The following is a 23465-nucleotide window of genomic DNA, read 5'->3' as shown; positions in this document are numbered from 1 at the left end:
GAAAAGGCAGGATGACCTCCTCACCTCCTTACCAAGAGTCTCCTGAGGGACAACTCCCCATAATCTTTGTCCAGGTCAGCAATGCTCAAGGGCCAGGCAGGCTGCCAGCTGTGGCCTCAGGGCTGAGTCAAGGCTTGTCTCTCAGGACTCAGGTTCTCCATGGGGCCCCAGCAACCAGCCCAGCCGCTGTCCTTCATTCATCATTGGATTGGACTGCCTGCTGTCCCCGGCCCTGTGCTGGGGCCAAGGGCTCCTAGCAGATGAGCCCAGTCTCTACCGTCCAGGAGCCCGTAGGCCCATGAGGAAGTGAAAAGAGATGTGAACAGAAAATACAGGCGAAGTCTGAGGCACTGAGTGGAGGGTGTCTGGGCTCACAGAGGGGACCAGCAAATTAGCTGAGGGTACGGTGAAGAGGGGAGACTTGACTACAGCCGGTACCTGAGCTGGGCTTCAGAACCACCCGAATTCACAGCAGCAGAATTCTCAGCCCCCAAGTCAGTGCCCAGGCCAGGCAAGGAGGGTCTTGTTGGGGGAATGGAGAGAGCTGAGAAGGAGCTGTCCGTGTAAGTCCCAGCTGTGAAGGCTCCCTCCAGAGCCATGAGCCACTTGGGCCAGGAGAATGGCAGGGCTCAGAGGAGCTGATACCTGGCTCTCTCACGGGCAGCCCCTGTTCACCCACTGCCACAGGCAGACAGCCTCCTGCATTCAGGGGACCTCAAAGGAGTGGGGCGAAAGCCTCAGATACTCTTTAACCCCATCTTAGAGTAGCTGTTTCTTGGCTCTCCCTCTGTCAGCCTTCATCCTCCCAGCCTTTGGAACACAGCGATGATGGCTGGAGGGGGTGGATTTAGAATGGGGGGGGTCTAGTCCTGGGGGAAGCTGCACTGGAATAGAGGTGCCTGGCCCCAGGAGACTCTAACCCCAGCAACGGTTTCCAGGGGAGCAGGAGGGGCTGGCCCAGCTTCCAGGAGGCCAGTGGAGCTGTCTCCTGGCTGCAGCTGGTGGGCAGGGTGGAGGTGGGGGATGCCTGCTTCCCAGCCCCCTCAGACAAAACTTACTAAATTTTTGCCATCCAACCAAATGAGAAATGATTTACTCTAATGGCTGGGGGCTTCATGAAGTGTGTGTGTTTGTGTGTGGAGGTGGGGGTGGGAATACAATATATTCAGGACATGTGGAGAGGCCTGGCTCCCGCTGTGTGTGTGTGTGTGTGTGTGTGTGTGTGTGTGTGTGTGTGTGTGTATCTGTGGTGGGGTTTCTGAGCCTCCCTCCTCAACCCCTTACCTCATGGGGCAGGAAGCTCTCCTACTCAGCAACCTCCTCTTCCAGCTCTAAGCCCCAGCCTTTCCACACACCCAGTCATTGGTCATAGTCACCAACAACTGAGCCAGCAGAGCCACCTGGCCCACACTGACAGGGACTTGTCACTCCAATGACACAATTCAGTCCCATGGTCTCACTAAGGGGCCCTTTCCAAATGCATAAGACACTTCAAAACATACTTTCAATCACATATTCACAGTCATTGTGACCACAGCCATAACCACCACTGTCAAAGTCAGATAGCTGGACCATCACACCCATTGCTCATTCATTCATTCATTCCCTCCATAATCTCTGTTAGGCAGGATGCCCCCCCCCCCCAGGAGACTGCAGCCCGGTGGGAAGACCATACACTGACCATTATAACAGGTGCAGCACAGTAGGAGACAAGACAGAGGTGTCAGAGGTGTCAAGGGAGCCCAAAGGAGGCCTGACCGTACTGAGGGGCTCAGAAAGGACCCCCAGGAAAGGGAGAGGCCCAAGAGGATGTGTGGGAAGTAGCCAGGCAGATCCGAGAGCCAGCATAGCACATTCACACTCTGACACCTACAGCCTTGCTGTGGACAAAAAGTCTCCGGATCACACACGGACGAGCTGGGGAACAAACGTTGGGCTGCGGGGCACCCCTGCCCGACAGCCTGGGTATGTACGCTGCCACGGTGCCCGCTCCTGGGACAAACTGACGCTCACTGTGCCCACTCCTCGCCGCCGCGGGTCGGAGGAGGGGCTGCCGGGCCCCGCGGAGAGGAGAGGAGCCTGTGGCCGCGGGCCCCATTAGCATTCAGGGAAGCGACTGTGCCAACGCGGGCCAAACCCCTATTCTTCTCACACACAAAACCCCTGGCCTGGCTGCCAGCCCCAGCTCCTGCCCCTCCCCCAGCCAAGCAGCCCCCACTTCTCGCAAACAGTCCCTCGCTCGGTAGAGCGTCCAGGGTCCCCTCTCGGGCCCCCATGCACGGTCCCATCAGCAGAGCAGTCCCGACCCCCAGGCCCTAAAGAGAAGTGGGGCAAATTGTCGGGGAAGGCCGGGGACTGGGGGACACACCCGGCGGGAGGACTCGCTCATTCGGGCCTCTCCCCCAGGTGGCCTGCTCGTCCCGGGACCGGAGGTGCTCCCGGGACGGCAAAGGCGAAGGCGAGAAGGATCCCCAGAGGGGCTGAGCGGGGCTGGGGGTTGGCGGCAGTGGGAAGACAGGGTCCAAGGCCCTAGGGATGCGGGAGGATCGAGGTGAGAGTCTGGAGACAAAGGGACAGAGGGGGCGCGGCCCGGGCGGGGGTCCGTGGGCGGCAGAGGAAGGGCGGGCGCACCGACGGGGCGGGCGCGGTGGCTCGGCCGTGCTCCGAGTTCCAGCTGGGCCGCAAAATTCTGTCCCGTGCCCGACCCCGGTCCCTGTCCTGGTTTCTGTCCCTGAGCCCGTCCGCGGGGCCCAGGAGGAGGCGGACCGTCGGCTGGTGGGCCCCGGGTCTTTGGCGGAGGTGCACCAGGAGCTGCATGGGACCCGCGAGGGGAGCAGGAGGGCAGGGGTCGCTCCTATGGGCCGGCCAGCACCTGCCTGGGGAGTCCCCGATTCCCCTGCGGATCCCCAGTCTGCCTTCCCAGCACCCCTGGTACCTGGCCCGAGGCAAGCGAGCGTCGGCAGGCGGCAGCGGCTGACGATGAGGTCGAGCGGGAAGGCGCCCATGCTCCAGCGCAGGCCAGCCAGCCCCGCCGCCAGCTTCTCCATGGCATGGGCGCCCCCGGGGCCGCCGTCCCGGGGCCCCGACGGCCAGTCCCGCGCGGTCCGGGCTCCCGCGCCCGCCGCCACCTCCTGGGGCCGCCGTGGCGCTCCCCGCCTGGCGGCCCGACCCGGCTGCGGGCGTCACGTGGCCGGCCTCCCCGCGGGGCGCCGGCCCCTGTCCCCCCGCCCCTCGCCCCACCCCCCGGCCCTGGCCCGCAGCAGCTGCCAAGTCCCGCCTCCCCGCCCCGGCCCCGCGGCCCGCCCCCTTCCCTGAAAGTCCAGGTGACAGCGGTGTTGGAGGACCCCAGGCAGGAGCCTGGAGGAAAAACGGAGACTCGAAGCGGCATCTGAGGGGTCGGGGGTTGGGGAATCAGCCCCTACCCTGTCAAATGGGTCTGGCTCCCCCTTTCCTCGCCAGGAGCGGCGCTTTTCTTCACCCCCTCATGCCGCCGCCTCTGGGAGTCACCGCCCACCCTGCGCAGGCTTCTGCTCCGCGTCCCAAGCCTTCTGCCCTGAATTTACCCACTGAGATCCCAGTAGCGGTCGCTGCCTCTGGGACATTTATCATCTCCATCACACAGCCCGGCGAGGCCACCTCATTAACCCAGTTTACTGATGAGCAGACTGAGGCTTAAAGACGTCAAGTGGCAGCCGGGATTTGAACCCAGGTTTGACTACAAATCTTACTGCTTTCTCTGGTTGTCGCCGTCACCTCAGCCCCCATGGCAGAGCACTTTGGAAGCTCCCAGCACCCTCCTACTGATTTTCACAAGTCCTGTGAGCCAGAGAGCTCCAGCACATACACAGCATCCGGGATTTGATTGCTCCCGTTCTGTAAATGAGGAAACAGATGCAAGCACATAACCGGTTGGTCCCTTCTCTCATTCCCTTCTCTTAATTTGCTCTTTCCCTTCTGCTCTCCTCACCTACTCCTTGCAAACCTTCTCGTCTTCGGCTCCGGAGCTCCTCTTGGGAATCCCTTCCTGGAAGCTGCGGTGACCTGGGCACTGCCACCCGGCCAAAGGACTCCCTTCGCCCTTGATGTGTCCGCTGCGCCTTCTGCAGGCGATCAGGGGCTGGTGCAGGCCTGTCGCGGGACAGGGCAACAGAGATGAAGCTGGGTAGCCTCCAAGAAACTGGTCTTTAAACAGACCCATGGACGCTAGTCCTCAGCCTCAGTACCCTAAGGGAGACCCCACACGCACATACACACAAAACCCTCTCTTCCCAGGTGACCGATATCCCCCCTCATTAACCTTAAACCTAAGAGAAGTGGCACCAGATAAGATGAACACAACGTCTCAGTTCAGATCACTTGTTCAATAGACATCTTTTGCAGAGGAAAGAAACCGAGACTCCAAGAGCAGGAATGCTTTGCTCTCAAGTCACACAGCAGAAAAGCAGCAGAGCTGCGACTAGAAGGCAGGCCTCCCAGCCAGCACTAACTCCATACCCCTGCCTGGCCCACAGCACCAACTGCCTCACTGTGTCCACTGGGGGACAGCTGAGTAGATAGCCCTCAGGCTTCCTTTCTTCAGCCCACAGAGGTGTGACTTGGGGTAACCACCACGGACAATGGACTGACACCCGCTTGGATCTGTGGGGGTGGGGGTCAGTGCTTCCCCAGGGAAGTGAACAGAAGGTAAGAAGAAAATAGAGAAAGGTGAAAATATAGGACTTTAGAAAGGAATAGAGGGTCTGAGGCAGGAGGACGAGGAAGCCGAAAGAAGCAAGTGAAATGAAAAGGGGACGGCCCTAGAGTCACTTTTTTCCCCCTCCCCTGCAGGCTCTCCCTGAGGTAGGGTGACCAAACTGGAACACTCTTGACAATGAAGGAGGTGCTGACTGGGGCAACAGGCATAAACCAGACTCTAGGAGAGCGGGTGTAAACCAGGCCTGGGCCAGATGGTCAGCCTGTCTCTGAGGGACGCCTCTGAGCCCTGGCTGTAGACACATCCATGGCGGGTCCTCCTGCTCAGCATCACCAGCTCACCTCAGCTCTAGGCCTCAATTTCCAACTAGACCATCCACCCCCACCGAGACATTCCACTTCAACGATCACAGTTGAACTTGGTCTTCTTTTCTTTTCATCGCAACTAAGGACATCACCTTTCACCTGATCCCTCAGCCTGGAAATCTCCTTAACTCTTATATCCAACAGGTTAGCACGTCCTAGCAAGTCTGCTTCCACCATGTGTCAGGTAGCCCTTTCCTCTCCACCTCTAGTGTCCCAGTCTGACTTTAGTTCCTCCTCCAATCTTCTCTCCCCTCAGTCACCCTTCGTATTTCATGTCAAAACCCCTATAACTCTGGATTTCAACTGAGTCAGGGACCACACAGGCGTGACACATCAGGGAAAGCCATATAACTGGCTGAATGTTAAAGCCCTGAAGAGGCTCTGGAACATTCATAGAATGACAGTTTTGCGGTTTCTTTTATACATTTGAAATTAAGGAGGGAACTTAAGGAAGATTACAGGAAGGTAGGAGAAAGCAAGGCAGGGACTGTATCACAGGATAGGTAACAAGATAATGCGCTCTCTTGATGGCGGTTGGGCCTTTGAGAAGTATTACTTCTGGCATTTTTTTCAAAACTATTTATTTTAAGTGCGTTTTTCCAGGACCCATCAGCTCCAAGTAGTTGTTTCAGTCTAGTTGTGGAGGGTGCAGCTCACAGTGGCGCACACGGGGATTGAACCAGCAACCTTGCTGTCAAGAGCCAACGGCCGCCCCCACTTCTGGCATTTTAAACATATGTTATAGATACACAAGAACAATGGACAGGGTTTGCTTAGAAACCTTTCACTAAAGAAGTCATAGGCCTGGGAGTGACTACTGACTGACCATGACCTGCCCCCATAAGAATTTATGACATCACTCCTTTTTCGTCCACAGTATGTGTATATTCTTTAGAATGGGCTGGGTTATGGGGGACTTGCAAACAATATCACAATCTCAATGGCTGAAATCAACAAAGTTTTATTTCTCATTTACATTACATGCTCACTGCAAGTCACCTGGAGATCTGGCCCAAACACCTCATTCCTGGACCCAGGCTGATAGAGGAGCTGTGATCTAGAACATTATTAATTAATCAGGGGGCAATGGGAATGTGACCATGGGATTCTTAGCCAGCAGGGAAGTTCAATCCTGTTACGTGCTTGGAAGGGGAAGTAAAAATGTCGGTGAACAGCATTAACGTACTTCACCATTGACCCACCCCATCCCGGCCAAAATCAAGAATTTACCCTGAGTATATAATCATGAATTTGCTCAAAGATTTAATTATGTGATGTTCATAACAATGTTGCTTGTGGTAATTAAAATTCAGAAACAATCTAAGTGTTGATCAAAAGTGTTGATGAAAATTGTTTTAGTACATTTATTAAATGGAATACTGTGCAGCTGTTAAAAATGATATTGCAAACAGTAAATCTGGGTTTAAGTGTTAGCTCTGTAAAAACAAAACATAGTGAACAAAAACATCTCACAATACATGAAGTAAAAAGAACAAGTTACCAAACAGTATGATCTTATGTATACATGGCGGGGGGGTGAGGTGGAGGGGGGAGACGCCTAAAGGAAACACACCAAAATTTTGTTTATCTGTATTTTCTATAGGAATGTTAGAATCAGCATGTCAATTTCTTTTTAACATCTTGCTAGGATTTTGACTGGGATTGCACTGAATCTGTAAATCAATTTGGGGTAAACTGACATTCTAACAATATTGATTCTTCTAAACCATGAATATGGTATATCTTTTTATTTATTTTGGTCTTTAATTTCCCTCAACAATGCTTTATACTTTTTAGTTTATAGATTTTGCATATCTGTCAATAAATTTGCTTCTAAATATTTTATTGATGCTATTATATATAAATGTAGTTTAAAATTTTTTTTCCACTTGTTCATTGTTAGTGATAGAAAAGCAGTTGATTTTTACATATTGACCTTCAACCTCCTTAAATTCACCTAGTAGTTTTCATAGCTGTTTCTGTAGATTCCTGGGATTTTCTGTGTATATGATCATATTGCTTACAACTAAAGATAGTTTTATTTTATCCTCTCCAATCTGTATATGCTTTTTATTTTGTGCCTAACTACACTGGTGAAGACCTCGTCAATCCGATGTTGAATGGAAGAGGTGAAAATGGACATCCTTACCTTGTTCCTGATCTTAGAAGGAAAGTCTTTGGTCTTTCACCATTAAGTACCATGTTAGCTGTAGGGTTTTTGTAGATGACCTTTATAAGGTTGAGGAAGTTCCTTTCTGTACCTATTATTTTGTTTTCTGTTCATCTCTATTTTTTGTTCTTCTGATTCTTCTATTCTGGTACCTCATGTAAAGGTTTAGCTCTTTTTCTTTTTTTAAAATTACATTTATTGGTGTGATATTAATAACATGATATAAATTTCAGGTGTACAACTTTATAATACATCTGTATACTCCACCTGAATTCTAGTCTTCTTCTGTCACCATATCACCATATATTTGACCCCCTTTATCCTCTTCATTCTCCCCCCACCCTCCTTCCCTTCTGGCAACCACCATTCTGTTGTCTGTGTCTATGAGTTTGTTTTGTTTGTTCATTTATTGCTTTCTGTTTTATATCCCATATATGGGTGAAATCATAGTTTTTGACATTTTCCATATGACTTACTTTACTTAGCACAATACTCTCAACATCCATCCATGTTGTCACAAATGGCAATATTTCATTTTTTATGGCTCAGTAGTATTCCATTGTATATATGTACCACATCTTCTATATCCAATCATCCATCGAAAGACACTTAGGTTGTTTCCATGTCTTGGTTATTGTAATGCTCAATGAACATAAGGGTACATATATCTTTAGGAATGTTTTCAAATTTGGAGGGTAGATATGCAGAGAAGGATTGCGGGGTCATATAGTATCTCTACCCTTAAGTTTTTGAGGAACCTCCATACTGTTTTTCATAGTAGCTGAACCAATTTTGTTTCCCAACAATGCTCAAGGGTTCACTTTTCTCCACATCCTCTCCAACACTTGTTATTTCTTGTCTTATTGATAATAGCCATTCTAACAGGTGTGAGGTTGTGTCTCATTGTGGTTTTGATTTGCATTTCCCTTATAACTAGTGACTTGAGCATCTTTTCATATATTTGTTGGTCATTTGGATGTCTTCCTTGGATTTTTTTCTTTTTAAAGAAATCCATTTTTTTTCCTATTGGCTTTTTAGTGGAATACTCCCTTCAACTATCTTTTTTTTGGGGGGTTGCTTTAAGAAATGTATTCATTCTTAAATTTTCAGTCTATGCAGAGTGATATTGTAGTGCTTCATATTAAATGTAAAAATGTGTAACATATAGATCCACTTATTCCCTCCAATATACTATAGTGCTATATGTAGTACATCTACATATATTTTATTAACCCCAAAAGACAATGTTGTTTTTTTGTTTGTTTGACAGTTGTCTTTATTCCTTTAAAGTGTCAGACCTATTATAATAAAATAAAGAGGAAAAAAATAGACCTTATATACTGGAGGTGCCAAAAAAATGTATACAGATGACTTTATTCATCTTTATTATGGGTATATATTATTACAATTTTAATCGTTTTTTCCTTTCTTAAAATATGTATACATTTTTTGACACCCTCTGTATATACCCTTATATTTACCATTATTGACACTCTTTATTCCTCTCCAAGGATCCATGTTTCCATCTGGTATTCAATCCTTTCAGCCGTAGAACTTCCTTTAGCATTTATTGTAGTGCAAATCTGCTGGAGATGAATTCTCTTTTCTTTTATTTTATCTGAGAATATCTATTTTACCTTTATTCTTGAAAGATGTTTTCACTGGATATAGATTTCTGGTTGATGGTTTTTTTTCTTTCAGCATTTAAAAATATTGTTGCACTTTTAGTTGGTATCTATAATTCACTCTCTCGGGGCTTCATTTAGCTGCTCTTTCATACTAAGTCCAGAGTTTATCCCTTTTTGGGTTTTTTTCCTGTGGAGGGTGTCTCTGGTAGGCTCTTATTCAACCATTACCAACCAGAAGCTTAAGTGCTCCAACTTCATTTTTCAATTAAATTTATTTTGAAAAAAGCTAAACCTATAGAAAAGTTGTGAGAATATCACACTAAATTCCCATATATCCTTCACCTAGATTTACAATATAATACAGAGCATTCTTCTTTTTCTGAACCATTTGAAAGCAAGTTCCAGACATGCCTCTTTGCCCATAATTACTTCAGTATGTATTTCCTAAGAACAAGGACATTCTCTTACACAGCTAGTGTTCAATTATTAAATAGAGGAAACTTAACATTGATACGTAATAGTCCATATTCAATTGTTTTGTTTTGTTATTCCAATATTGTCCTTTATATTAATAGTGTATTTTCCCAAGATTTAATCCATGGTCATGCATTGTATGTATATAGTTGTCATGTCTCTAGTCTAATCTAGTACATATTCTCAGCCTTTGTCTTTTAAGAAATTGATATTTTTGAAGAATACAAACCATTTGTTCTGCAGAATAATCAGTTTTGGCTGATGCCTTATTGTCAGGAATACTCAGTGCATCCCATCAGTTGGTCCCATTTTTCGTGATGTTAATTTGGTTGTTGTCTGCCAGGGGTCCCCACTGTAAAGGCACCTTTTTTCCCTTTGTGATTAATAAAGGATCAGTGGGAAGATGTTCGTGACGCGATAAGCATCCTGCTCCCCAACACACTTTCATCCACTGAAAACATCCATTGCTGATTCTTGCCTGAGTCAATTATTGCTGTGGTGATTCCAAAATATACATTATCAATTCATAAGTCCTTTTATTCTTTATGTTGACACTCAAACTGTCCTATATTTGACCAATGGGAGCACCTTCTATCTAGTTCCTGTGTCCCATTGGTATGATCCCAAAGTTCTTTGGAAGTTTCCTTACTTTCTGGAACAATAGGATGCTGCAGGTTCATTCTGCACTTTCCCTGTCCCAACCCTGGAATCAGCCATTTCTTAAGGGCTACTGCTTCCCGTTAGCGATTGGTGGACTGTCCTCAGGGCAGCAGCATCTGTGCAGTCCAGTTGATAGATGCTCATCAGAGTTCAAAGCCAGTAAGTCTGTATTATCGTCTGAGGGAAATGTGTCCACAATTCTGTCCACCTGCTCATGTATCTCTGTGGATGGAACATGGAATGCCTTAACCACTGCCCTGCCAGCAGCCTGGACAGACCAAAGGACAGTCTGGAAGTCTTTCCTACTGCTGTTTGGACCATATCGATACTGTCATCGTGTATTCTTACAAAGGGCTGGGTCATTCATAAGGACATTTAAAAAATGAGTTCAATTTGTGACTTTTCAGCCCTCATTAAAGTTAGTCACATTGTGTTGGTTTCCTTTTCCTCAGTCTTCTACAAGAACAGTTCAATTAAGATTTTCATTTTTATTTCTGTGGTATGAATTATAAAACGTCTTACAATGCTGCTAAGGAGGTAAGAACCACAATTTGATTGACCTTTGTAATTTACCTAATGTAGTTCATTATGCAAGAAAATACAGATAGGAGCCTACTCAAGGGGATTTTTTTTTTTTGCGTGTTTATATTTTATCCTAAAAAAGAGAATGTTATAGGGTTAGGTAAAGAGGAATTGAAACCCAGTCCTCTTATCTACAGGTTATTCCTGAAATGCGCCTTCCTAAAATAAACAACTCATGAAATATTTATTTCAGGAAGCTAGAATTTTAAGTTTGGGTCAATAGTGCTAAACACAGTAAGTCAAACTATGCCTCTTACAAGTTGGGTATTTTTTTAATGGATCTGTTTTATTTTCAAGTAAATAATGCATGTTTATTCAACACAAATAAAACATTTTGACCCTAACTAGTATTTTAAACTTAAGAAAAAAGTAATCGACGTGTTTCATTATTTTCATTATTCCACATTTTTAATTCGGTAAAATTTCTTCTAATTAAGCTTCACAACCACTAAGATGTTTTTAAACTAAAGCTTCATTATCCTTTTCATCTCTTGCTTTTAAATGGTGTTATTTTCACAACATGACAAGAATCCTTTAAAAATGGCTTTATTCAAATTGTTTTCCGTAAGAGAGATTTTGTGCTTGTTGTCTTTCATACCATTCAGAACCACACTTGCCTGAATAAACATTTCAGATGGACTTGGTGTCATCTGGCCCCAAGTGACAGCCAATGATGAAGCAAAACTGTAGAAATTGTCCAACATCTTTGTGTGAATCAAGTCAATGAATTAGTTGAGGATCTAACAGTTTTGCCTTTGTCTGCTGAGACAGATTGTCCAGTAATTCCACCGAAATTCCAATCTGAGCAATAAGACAAATAGATCAATGGAAGAGAATAGAGAACCCAGAAATAGATACACACAAACAGTCAGCTGATCTTTGATAATGGAGCAAAGGCAATTCAATGGCGAGGGAAAGTATAGTCTTTTCAACAAATGGTGCTGAAATAATAGGACATCCACATGGAAAAAAGAAATCTACACCCTTCACAAAAATTAATTCAAAATGGACCATAGACCTAAATGTAAAATACAAAACTACAGAACTCATAGACAATAACAGAAAAAAAAAAAAAAAAACAATCTAAGTGAACTTGGGTTGGGTGATGACTTTTTAGATGCAACACCAAAAGCGAACCATGCAAGTAACTGCTAAGTTGGACTTCATTAAAATTAAAAACTTCTCTTCCAATCTGAGCAGTAGACAAGAGCCTGGACAATATTCATAGTTCCAAAAGAGTGTTAGCTTCCTTCTCCACATTTAAGATCTGACATTCTAAAAATGGCAACAAATCCTAGGAGTTAACATACTGACATACCATCTGGATCAGGGCAGGAAAAGGAGAGATCCTAAGGAAGAATTCCATTCTTCCCAGCACAAAAACTATAAGATGGCTGAGACTTTTATAATCAGGAAAGTCACCCACAAATTTGCCCTTACCACTTTGCCTTCCGGTCACCAACCTCGCAAGAGGGATGGAAGGCAGCAACAGAGAACCCTGGGCTTACTGATCTCATCAAGCCAAGAATTTTCCAGAATTTGTGGGCAAGCTCCCACCCAGTCACCTATATAGTGATTGAACAGCTCCTAGGAAACCTTCTTAGTAAATTGGTTTGCTCTTTTATGTTTTGCTTCTGGCCTCACCAGAAGTTCCAAGGCACACACTCAAAACTCACTGTGAAATCACTGGAAATTGCATAACATGAGAATTTCTAACTTTTTAGCAAATTATATATTTCAATTTATTTGTGAGTAGAATTCTATTGAGTAAAAAGTGTTTAAGTTACTACTGAGCCACTGATAAAATTAATTACACCATGCTAGTTTAAAAAACTGTGATAACATTCACATAACATAAAATGTACCATTTTAAAGTGTATAGTTCAGTGACATTTAGTGCATTCACAATGCTGTGCAGTCGTCACCACTATCTAGTTCTGGACCATTTTCATCATCCCAAAAGGAAACTCCATATCCATTAAGCAGTCACTCTCCATTCCCCCTTCCTCAGACCTGGCAACCACTAATAGACTTTCTGTCTCATGGATTTTTCTATTCTGAGTATTTCATATGAATGGAACCATACAATATGTGGCCTTTTGCGACTGGCTTCATTCACTTAGCATAATGTTTTCTAGATTCATCCATGTTGTAGCGTGTATCAATATTTCCTTCCTTTTTATGGCTGAATAATATACCAGTGTATGGCTATCCCACATTTTGTGTATCCATTTATCGGCTGATGGACTGGGTTGTTTATACCTTTTGGCTACTGTGAACAGTGGTGCTGTGAACATTCCTGTACATTGTTTGAACATTTGCTTTCAATTCTTTTGGATGTATACCTAGGAGTGAAATTGCTGGGTCATATGGTAATTCTGTTTAACTTATTGAGGAACCACCACAATGTTTTCCACAGTGGCTCTACCATTTTATATTCCCATCAGCAATGTACTTGGGTTCCAGTTTCTCTGCATCCTTACAGAACTTGTCTTCTGTGTGTGTGTGTGTGTGTGTGTGTGTGTGTGTGTGTGTGATAGCCATCCTAATGAGTGTGAAGAGGTATCTCATTGTAATTTTGAAAAGAGGCTTTTTTTATGATTTCAATCTTTTTAAATTTATTGAGACTTGTTTGATAGACTGCTACTTTATAAATAACAAGATGCTACTCCATTTGCTTTTTAAGTAAATAATTATTATTGCAATATTGTGGGAAAATAAATATTAATAAAGGCATTTACTCCTGAATAAAAGGAAGTGTAAACTCTAATCAGTTGTATAAAGTATCTTTCTGTGTGGTGCAAAGTCAAATCCCACATTCAGTGATAATACCACAGCATATACACTTCTTATGTTATTTTCTATGTACTGCTTTATTTTTACTACAAATATCAAAGAGTGACAGTGGCCCTTCAGTAAGGCATGGACTTCAGAGGAAAGGTAAGCACCCACGTCTTCTGGGATTCAGACCCATCTGGGATTGAGCCTGAGGTTTTCTTCCTGCTAGCTGTGTGATTCTGGCAAGTTACAGAACTTTGCTGCGCTTGTATTTATTCATTTGTCAACTGGGGACAATAACACATGCCTCTTAGAATATGTATCCTAAGTCAGGACTAACTAAAACCTGATTATAAAAAATATGTGGCATAGCGGGGAATCGTACTGCATTCTGTCTAGCCCCTCCGAGGGCTCAGGCAAGCATGTTTGGGGACACTAGAATCCCTCCATGACTCTGAGAAAATGCGGAAAGAATGTCTGCCTTTGCTCTCTCCTTTCCTCATTGAGTTTCCCAGTAGGAAGTAGGGGCAGAGATCAGGTTCATTCATTCAACAAATACTCACTGAGTGCCCTCCACGTACCACATGCTGCTCTAGGTGCTGGAGACACAGCAGTGAATTAGACAGAGCCCATGCCCCTATGGAGCCTCTATCCCAGTGGGGAGACAGGCAATCAACTACTGAACAGGCAAGTTTACTATGTCAGATGCGGGGGAAGGACTATGGTGAAAAGAAGCAAGCGAGCAAGTGAGAAGGATGGGGACTCCAGAGCTGGGGTGGTGCTGCTCCATTTTATGTAGAATGACCAAAAAAGACCTCGATGATTTGGGCAGAGACCAGCAGGAAGTCACAGTGTGAGCTGTTCTGATACATGTAGGATAAGTGTTTCAAACAGAAGGGACAGATAATGCAAAGGCCCTGAGGAAGAGCATGGCCTGTTAGAGGTCAGAATGGGATGGGGACACTGGGGGACATGTTAAGGACTTTAGCTTTTATTCCGAGATAGGAAGCCTCTGAGGTATTTTCAGAAGAACTTGACATGATCTAAGTGTTTTCCGAGTCACTGTATCTGCTGTGTTGAGAAGAGCCTGTGGGCAAGAGAGGAAGCAGACCTATTTGGACTCTTCAGTTAGAACTTGCCAGAAATGACGGACGTTGGACCAGGTAGAGCTGTGGTGGTGGGTATATTTCAAAGGTACAACCAATGGGATTTGCTGATGAACTTGATGTGAACTGTGAGAGAGACAGGATTCAAGGATGGTTAGAGCAGCTGGAAGGATGGTGCTGCCATTTTTCTGAGATGGGGAAGGCTGCGGGAAGCACTGGGGGAGAATCAGGAGTTTGTCTCAGGGCAGTTAAACCAGTGGGGAGTGAAGCTCCCTGGGGCATGAGTGTAGATAAATGGTCCGATAACTGAGTTCTGAGACACTCCAACGCTCAGAGGTCAAGATGAAGAAGACAGCAGCCAAGACTGAGGAGGACGAGTGAGGTTAGGGAGAGAGTGTCCTGGAAGCCAAGTGAAGAAAGGACTCCAGGCAGGAGAGAGATGAAGTGAATCAACATGTCAGAATCAGCACTACTCTGACCTTGGCCAGAGCTGTCCCGATGGGTGGTGGGGATGAAGCCTGAAGCTGAATGGATCGAAGAGGGGAGGCATGAGAAGGACTGGAGACTAGTACAGACAACTCTTTCAGGGGCTTTTGCTGTAAAGGGGAGCGAAGACATGGGTGGGAGCTGGAGAGGGATGTGGAGTCTGGAAGGAAGCAAGGGCGAGTGTTTTTATTTTTGGTAAGTATTAGAGATACTTCAGCATGTTTCAAGTTGTCGTATCCCCTGCTCTTGCGTGAAACACTGTGCCCTTAAGAGGTTCCCCCTATTTTATGTCAACTATGCTGAGAGAGTCAGAGAGAGAGAGAGAGAGAGAGAGAGAGAGAGAGAGATTCCCCCAATTCTAAATAGTGTTTGGAACCACTTCTTTAGAAAACTTTTTACCCCCAGAATTATCTAGTCAGTTTTGTCAACACTAAAAATTTGTCTGGAGTAACAACTTCCTCTTTAATCATTGTAGCCAGTTAAGACAGGGAAGCTCAAGGGGCTGTGTCATCACCTTTCCCCAAGTCTGCCTTGGGAAGGAGGTTCTGTCACTCCATTTATGCAGATAATAAATCCTAGGAGGGGTGGCAGTTGCTCCTGGCTGCATGGGGTAGCAAAGGACACTTGGAGACCCCATTATTTTTATACAGATGTTCCATCCCCATTTTTAACCTACTGCCATGTCTGACTTCCTCGTGGTACCTGCTGCCTCTAAATCTTACAACTCTTGGGATATGTGGCAAATCTGCTCATTTTATTGGCACCCCCCCCCCTTTGAAACATTTAGGTTATAACTTCTGTCCTATGACAGCTCTGTTTTCCGTCTCTCATTTTTAAAAGACTTGATTCAATAGTGGCATAAACATTTTAATTCTCACAGATCTCTTGCCCTTTTTTGCCTTTGTGGTCTTATACTTTTTAATTCCTTTTTTCCATTTTAATGGAGGTTGGGAGAGAATTTAATTTTGTGTGGCTGTTTACCATGAGTTGTTATGATGGATCGCAGACTGATGGATGGGTTCCTGGTGACACTCTAAAGGAATGCAGTTCCCATGAATGGCCACAAGGTGGCTCAATGACTCTATATTAAATTTATAGTTTCTCCTTACTCCTGCCAACCTGCTATTAATATTATGTATGTGTTAATCCTGCAGAGAAGAACCCCCAAATCACAGAATATTTACACTGGACTGAGTCTCTGAGGTATTTCTAGTCCAGCTGCTTTTAGAGAAAAGGGAACAGAGATCCATAAGAGACAACCATTTTATCCTGTATCTGGAGGTAGTTGGTAGGAATAAACTTGGACTTGAATTTTAAGGTTTTTAAAAGTTATATTAGAAGTTGCTTCTAAATTGGAATATAAATGTGAGTGCGTGAAAGTAGGGGTGAGAACAAGGCCAGTGTCGCCCTGCTGAATGTGCTGGGGAGAAGGAAGCAGAAAGTCACTGGTTTCACTTGCCCTGTGTCCTGAGCTCCTGCTGCATGGGCGGCAGTGCACTGAGTGCTATGAAGACACAAATGGGACAAGACAGGGTCCCTGCCCACCAATCTGGTAAGTAGATGAGTCAACAGAAGACAACCACAAGGAAGGAAGTCTGCAATAAATGCCCAGCGGAAATGTGGGTCAAAAGTGCTCTTCTCAGTATGGAGAAGGCAGAGGTTCCTTCTCTGCTCAGGAGTGGGGAGTGACCTTGCTGGTGAGACTTGGGCTGGCCTTGGAAGAGTGTAGATCAGCCCTTCTCAAGTGACATGTAGACTAATTCAGTAGGGCTCTGTGTGTGTGTGTGTGTGTGTGTGTGTGTGTGTGTGTGTGTGTGTGATATTCTGTGTTTTCTAACGCACTCCCAGGTGATTCCAATGTGGCTGATGTCAAGTTGACAAGGGTGTAGCCATTGGTTCATGAACTTGGCTGCACCTGGGAATCACACAGGAAGTTAAAAGCAAACAAAAAGCCACTAACATTCCAGTCTCACCCTAGGAATTCTGTGTTAATTGGGGTGGGGTGTAACCCTGGCACTTCCCAGGTTATTAGGTGCAGTAAAATCTGAGCATCATGGATGTAGGGAACATTAGTCATTCTTTTTGTCCACCCAGCACCTGAATCCCTCACCTTAATCAGAGCTCACAACCCCACTACTGAAGCTAAAGACAAAGTTCTCTATTCCCCACTTTTCTGGCATCTGGGACGCTGGCACCTTCTTTGGGCTTTACCAACCCCAACTCACCACCCCAGACTTTGCAGCAGAAGCTGCTGAAACAAAGAGGTGGAGGCCACACAATCGACCTTATTAGCAAGGATGCTGGTGGCAGTTATGCTGTTTAAAGGGGCAGCAGTGGCGATTCTTGGGTCATGATGGGCAGCAGCAGGGACTGTTGGACTTCAGCAGCCCCATTCTGCTCAGTCTGATCTTGAGTGTTGGTCTTGGCTGCACAGACTCTGAAACTGGCTCCATGGCTCTGGAGATCTGGGGCTACCCAATGTAATTTTAAAGACACACAGAGCTCTTTGTAAATACAATTCAAAATTTAAAACTCACATAAAACAAATGTGTAAATAAATGAATTGTTCCAAGGCAACACCATCCATGCTAGAAAACAGGATTTTGGTATCCCCCAAAACTCCATTTGTAACTCTTCTGCCATTCATATCTCCTTCGTCCCTGCTAAGAATATCCCCAGCCTGACTTTTAGGGTAATCATTTTCTTTCTAGTAGACTTCTGCACTTCCCTAAACACATTATGGTTTAGTTTTGTCTAAATTTTCTTTTTCCTTTCAGTCTTTTGTTAATTTACATCTCTCACCCTCTCCACCCCGCACACTGAAATTGTTGAAAACACTGACTCAATTGTCCTGCAAAATTTACCAGTATGGATTTTGTTAACTGATATAGTTGAATATGTTCCTCTTTTCAGATTTCCTATAAATTGGTAGTTGGATCTAGACTAGAGGTTTGTTTGGTCTGAGGTTTGATACTTTGGGGCATGGCCTCATTATAGAAAGTATCGTGCTCACCGTCCTAAGGTACATAAATGTCTGGTGTCTCTATTTTGTTGGATCTCTTAGTGATGTTAGTAGCCGCTGATCATCCTTAGATTCATTCATTCATTAGAGGTCGCAACATAGGACAATTCTATCATTTGTTGGAATACTTCGCTACAGAGAAACATCGCCTCATTTAATATTGTTGGGGAGAAAAACTTTCTCTACCCTCTTAGGTGCAGTGTTTGGAGGCTCGCAAATTAAAATAACAAGAGACAGATTAGCAAGAGAAAAGCAGATTTTTATTAACTATGTATCTGGGAATTCAAAGAATGTGCTTCCTAGAATTTGGAGCTTATATACCACCTTAATAGGAGATAGGGAAGGATAGAGAGGCATTTCTGAAAGAACAAATGACATCTTAGAAGGGGTAAGGGGAGAAAGGGCACTTAAATGACTTTTTGGGAAGACCCTTAGGAGAACAGATGGAAAAGAAAAGAGTTTTGTGACAATGTCTTTGGGTGTGGTACAAATCTCTCCAAGAGATTAGAGTTGCTTCCCAGGAGGTGGTTATCACAAGTGAGTTCTTTTGGAAGGCTGTACTTTTAGCAGGTAAGAGATTTCGGGAACTCAAATGCCTTCAACTCAAAATAATTTATATGCCATATGGCTTTTTCTGGCCCCCTTCACTTTTTAGTTACCCTGTGGTGTAGTCTGTACAGGGAAGTGTGGATGAAAAAAGGGGTTCAAGGGAAAGTAACCTCACAGGGTGATCTGATCCTAAATTCCTAACTGGTCAGGTCTTGGTGGGTAGACATGCCCCAGGCATATAACTTTAGTAAAAGGTTTACCTTGTCTTAAGCAAGCCCTGTCCATTGTTTTTGTGCATATAGGTTACCTTTGAAATGTCTCTTTTCAGACCCCTCCAGAGAAACCACCCTCAAGAGAGCACATAATCTTAACTATCCTGTAATCCAATCCCCGCCTTGCTTTCTCCCACCTTCATGTAATCTTCCTTCCATTCCCTCCTTAATTCCACATGCATAAAAGAAACTGCAAACTATCATTAGGGAACATTTTTCTGTCTGTGGAGATCTTGCTTCCAGGCACATCCTGTTTGGCTCAAATAAATTTGGACTCTTATGTCAACAGCAGTCAAGATAAATTCTTGATTCTTTTATTTACTATTGGGTTGGGGGAGAAGCTTCCCAGGCATCCTCCAATAGTGACCAATTAGGTGTGTGTGTGTGTGTGTGTGTGTGGTGTGCGTGTGTGTAGGGCATCATTATGGACTCATGGATTTAAACTCATTTGGTGTGTCCAAAATGTCCTCTTTGGCAAGAGTGGACCTCTTCAAGTTTCCCAATTGACACATCCTTAGATTTTTAGAATTTCTCTGATGTCACATGGTATTTTTTTGGCTTGTCTTCTACATTTCCTGCCACGAATTCCATAATCTGCCATTTCTTCAGGAAGCTCTGGTTTCTTTTAGTGGGGAAAAAGGCCCAGTCCTCACAGAGCAGAAAGTGGATCCCGTGTTCACTTGCTGTAGAAGCACAAACCGAGTCTCAGCCACTGATGGCAAATGGGCTGGCACAGCCTCCCAGTGCCTGCTGGTTATTTTGAAGGTCTGAAATCTATCAGATGCCCTGTTGCTTCCATTTTCTTCTGCATAGATACCGGTGTCATGCAGCTCCTATCTGAGGTTTGTCCCTATCTGCTTGTGTTTGGGGGTTTGTGGGAACACCTTGTCAACCAGTTTTGCTATCCTAGCTGCTGTATTTTTACGAAGGGTTTGTGCAAAATGAAAAATTATGCTACTGCTAACACCTTCTTATAAAAATCCAATTTTAATATCCTTTTAGTAAATGTCCTCCACTGTTTAAATTCAATGAAATTGATTTTTTACCATTTGCAGCTACCTTGTTTCCCTGAAAACAAGACCTAGCTGGACAATCAGCTCTAATGCGTCTTTTGGAGTAAAAATTAATATAAGACCCGGTCTTATATAAGAATTTTTGCTTCTAATGTGTCTTTTGCTTCTACTGTGTCTTACATTCATTTTTGCTCCAAAAGACTCATTACAACTGATTGTCCAGCTAGGTCTTATTTTCGGGGAAACAGGGTAAAAACCTCAACTGATACAGAAGGGAGTTCATTAGGCAAAGGAAAAGTAGAAGCAATGAATTTGCCTGACCTGCTTAGAGGTCTAACAACAGCTGAGTGGATTTGTGAAGCACTTTGGTTGAAGTCTGTTAACAGTAGGTTGGGGGCTGGAGAGAGTCCTGAACTGTTGGATCAGGTTAACTCACTGCTTTATTTCCCTGGAAGCTTGGACAGTGACAAGCTATGATTGAACCATGACAGATCCTTGCTGTAGGCAATGGGGCCACTGCAGACACCTGAGCAGGCAAGTGGGGCAATCAGAAGATTAACATTCTGGTCTGTGCGAGATGGACAAGGGGTATACGTGAGGGAGGCCAACACTAGGTGATCAGTTAGGACATGAACGCAGCGGTCCAGAAGAGAGGTACAAGGACCAAAACCAGAGGACTGAGAATGCCACGGGGAAGACAGGAGACCATGTGAGAAAACTGAGCAGTGCTAGGTGACAGAAGTGCCACTAGTGGTTGAGGTCTCAAAGCTGGTGATTAGAAAATAGAAAAATATTAATGTAAGCTCCCACCTGAGTAACCTCGAGTTTAAACTGGACAAGCGACCCCTATCCTAGGGACTTATTCTTTAGACAATTCTCTTCAAAGATTTTTCCTAGGTAGTACTTAAGGCCTGGTAGGAGGGAGCACAGAGCGTAGTCTGTGCTGATTCAGAGGGATGAATAAATAGCTCACCGTCCAGTGTTCTCACAGCTGCAGGAAGGTGGACGCCATAAAGGAAGGTGCAGCCCATCCCCTGAAGATCACTTCCGATCTGTCGCCCTCATCACAGAGAGCTTGCCTGGAGGAAGCGCTGCTCCATGAGCTTCTCCATCACAGCTGACAGCTTCACTGCAACATCTGCCTTCGAAATCTTCCAGGCCTAAGTTGTTTCTGTGATTGACGACGTGAAACTTAAAGAGGCATTAATGGAATACTTTGCGCACTTCAGAAGAGGCACAGGTGAAATGGCCTCGCCTATGAGTCCTATCATTTTCAAAGTACTATCAATTCTGCTACCTGCGCTCAGGTGTTGAAAGCAAACGCACTTAACACTAAAACCCTGCACGTCACTCACTCACCTGAAAGCTTTCTCTTGGATGGACCACACTCTAGATCCAGTCAAAAAACCAACTGAGACCATGTCACAATCTAATGAGAATGTTAATTGCCCTTTCTTTAAGAAGTAATAAACTCTGTCTATAGTTAAGTCAAATTACTGTAAAACTACAAACCTAGACTTTATTAAGTTCCCTGTAGAAATGCCACCGATTTACAATTTACTCTTGCATTTTCATTGAAAATCAAAAAAATGATAGAGCATATGAGCAAATTTATGCATTTTTATGAACTTGTACTGGAAACATTTTCATTTTGTAGTTCTATTGAACTGAATTTCTGAATGGTAGCAATTTCTGAATTTTGTGCTCGAGATTCTTTCCTTACCAACTATTATGCTCTCTAGATGCAACAGAATACACTACCTCTCCTCTCATCTCGGTGCTGGAAATCATACCTGAATTCAGTCCCAGAAAAGTTTGGGACATTCATCTCCCTTCCACGGCTCTTGATCTAGTGAGTCACAACTGTACTAGTCATTTATTATAAACTACCTCAAATCCACCAGGGAAGCTGGCATAAACTATACCCGGCTGCCTTCTTTCCCCTTCCCTGTATTTTATTTCACCACTATGACTCATTGGCATAGCCATTAATAGGCAAAAGACCCCCTCAAAGTTTAATCTCGGAAAGCCAATTAAGACAACTGAAAAGCAACTGCCTTATCAGTTCCTTTAGAGAAGCCAAAAGATGGTTTGAAGTAAGAGGAAACATAAAATTAGCAAGGTAGTGAGGAGTAATAAGGTTTAAAGCAAAAAAAGTAGTAAACTGAGCTAAGTACTTTTTAAGGGTATTACTTTGTTAGGTACCCAAGTTAGGCTAAATGGTTACATTAACTAGGTTAAGCCCACAGGCTAGCATTCTTTCTGTTGGCTCTGGCACAAGTTTATCACCCCTATTACGATCATTATGACCACACCTTAGGGGGCCTTATCCTGAGAAACTCTGCACTGGTGTTGGGCTTGATTTCAAAATCCAACTCCAGTACCAACTGGCTGTGCAACCTTAAGGAAATTAATCTGAGTTTCTTACTTTGTACAATGCGTACACGTCACCAGACTGTTGATATAACCCAAAGAATCTAAAAGTGTGCCGCAAGCACCTAGCAGGCTTCCTAGTAGGAAATAGCCTTTCCCCATCACATATTCCCCTGAACTTCAACGCAGCATTGCCCCTCTGCCATTATTTTAGCTGGGTACTATTCAAATCTCAATGAACACAACTCCCTGTGTGATCTCTAGAACCCTTCATTTTCTCCTCTTCCAACCCATCTAGACCTGTTTTCCTCACACACACTGCTCCCACCACTCTCAAGGACTCCCCATTGCCTATCACACTGTCCAATCAGACTTCTGATTTTGCACGTTAAGCTAGTTCCTGATTTGCCCTTAGCCAATCAAATCTAACATATCTAAGAACCAATTCATGTCCCTCCTCCCTCAAAAAGCCACCCCGACTATTCTTGCTCTTTATTCTTTCAACTGTTCTTGCCCAACTGAACTTGTTCTTCTGTTAATACAGTACTTAACACGTTGCGGACGGATCACGAGAATTTTCACGAGGGATTTAAACCCCGCCGTACGCAACGTGTTAAAAACTGGATCACAACTATTTGACTCTTGTATATGTTCAGGTGATTATGAATTGCTTTTGCTTTCTAAACTACATCATACATTAAGGGCAGAGACCATGTTCAATTTTACTATATCAATCTCAAAGGCAGAATGATAGGCCCCACCCTAGACATGCAAAACAGACATTATGTTGGAGAAAAGTGAATGGGAAAGTACTAAAAAACACTCCAGGTTGATTCTTATAATAAACACTGCATTATATGAAAACCTCTACATGTCACCCTTCCAGCAGATAATCTTGTCAACAAATACTTGTCTTTGTTTACTGACTAATAAGGCCTTAATACAGGATTAAACATTTTTTTCCATAACGCTATAAAAAGCTGTCTCTTATGGTTCACAAAAAGGTAGAATATACTGTTTTTCAGGTAAGAGGAGTCACTGCTGAAAGATTCATCCTCCAGTATGGCGAGTGTACCTGAAGGTGTAGGTGGCCTTTGGCCTCTGGTATTGTCAGCTGGGAAGTCACCAGGATTGTGGTCTCTCTTTTGACACCGGGATGATTCTGCGCTAGTGTCCTAGAAATAAGTCTATTTTTTAACGTAGTTTCTTAGCAAAGACAGTTTTTGAAATTGCCTTCCCAATTATCCCTAGGTTGCAAAAGTTATTTCCCTTCTATTTCTGCCCTCTAATATTC

At 44.4% G+C, this 23465-nt stretch overlaps 1 protein-coding gene across 3 annotated transcripts in view; it reads right to left on the bottom strand.

Annotated features, from left to right (window-relative positions):
- GAREM2 (GRB2 associated regulator of MAPK1 subtype 2) overlaps positions 1-23406 on the bottom strand; it is a 34501-nt gene extending 11095 nt beyond the window's left edge. Inside the window, exons 1-3 of one of the 3 annotated variants that reach the window (XM_074331793.1) lie at positions 20772-23406; positions 3968-4128; positions 3729-3873 (exon numbers count right to left, since the gene is read on the bottom strand). In XM_074331793.1, coding sequence (XP_074187894.1) covers positions 3729-3765 — 37 coding nt within the window. In that variant the 5' untranslated portion in view covers positions 3766-3873; positions 3968-4128; positions 20772-23406. Of the gene's footprint in view, positions 1-32; positions 2184-2935; positions 3209-3728; positions 3874-3967; positions 4129-20771 lie in introns of those variants that run through there. The other 2 variants (XM_019712764.2, XM_074331794.1) reach the window with 2 other exon arrangements.
- Positions 23407-23465: the final 59 nt, after the last annotated feature.

Source organism: Rhinolophus sinicus, linkage group LG05 (genome assembly GCF_036562045.2).
Source record: "Rhinolophus sinicus isolate RSC01 linkage group LG05, ASM3656204v1, whole genome shotgun sequence".
In the NCBI taxonomy this organism is placed as follows: domain Eukaryota; kingdom Metazoa; phylum Chordata; class Mammalia; order Chiroptera; family Rhinolophidae; genus Rhinolophus; species Rhinolophus sinicus.
The sequence above is the reverse complement of the archived record's forward strand: the minus strand, read 5'-3'. Positions and strand labels throughout refer to the sequence as shown.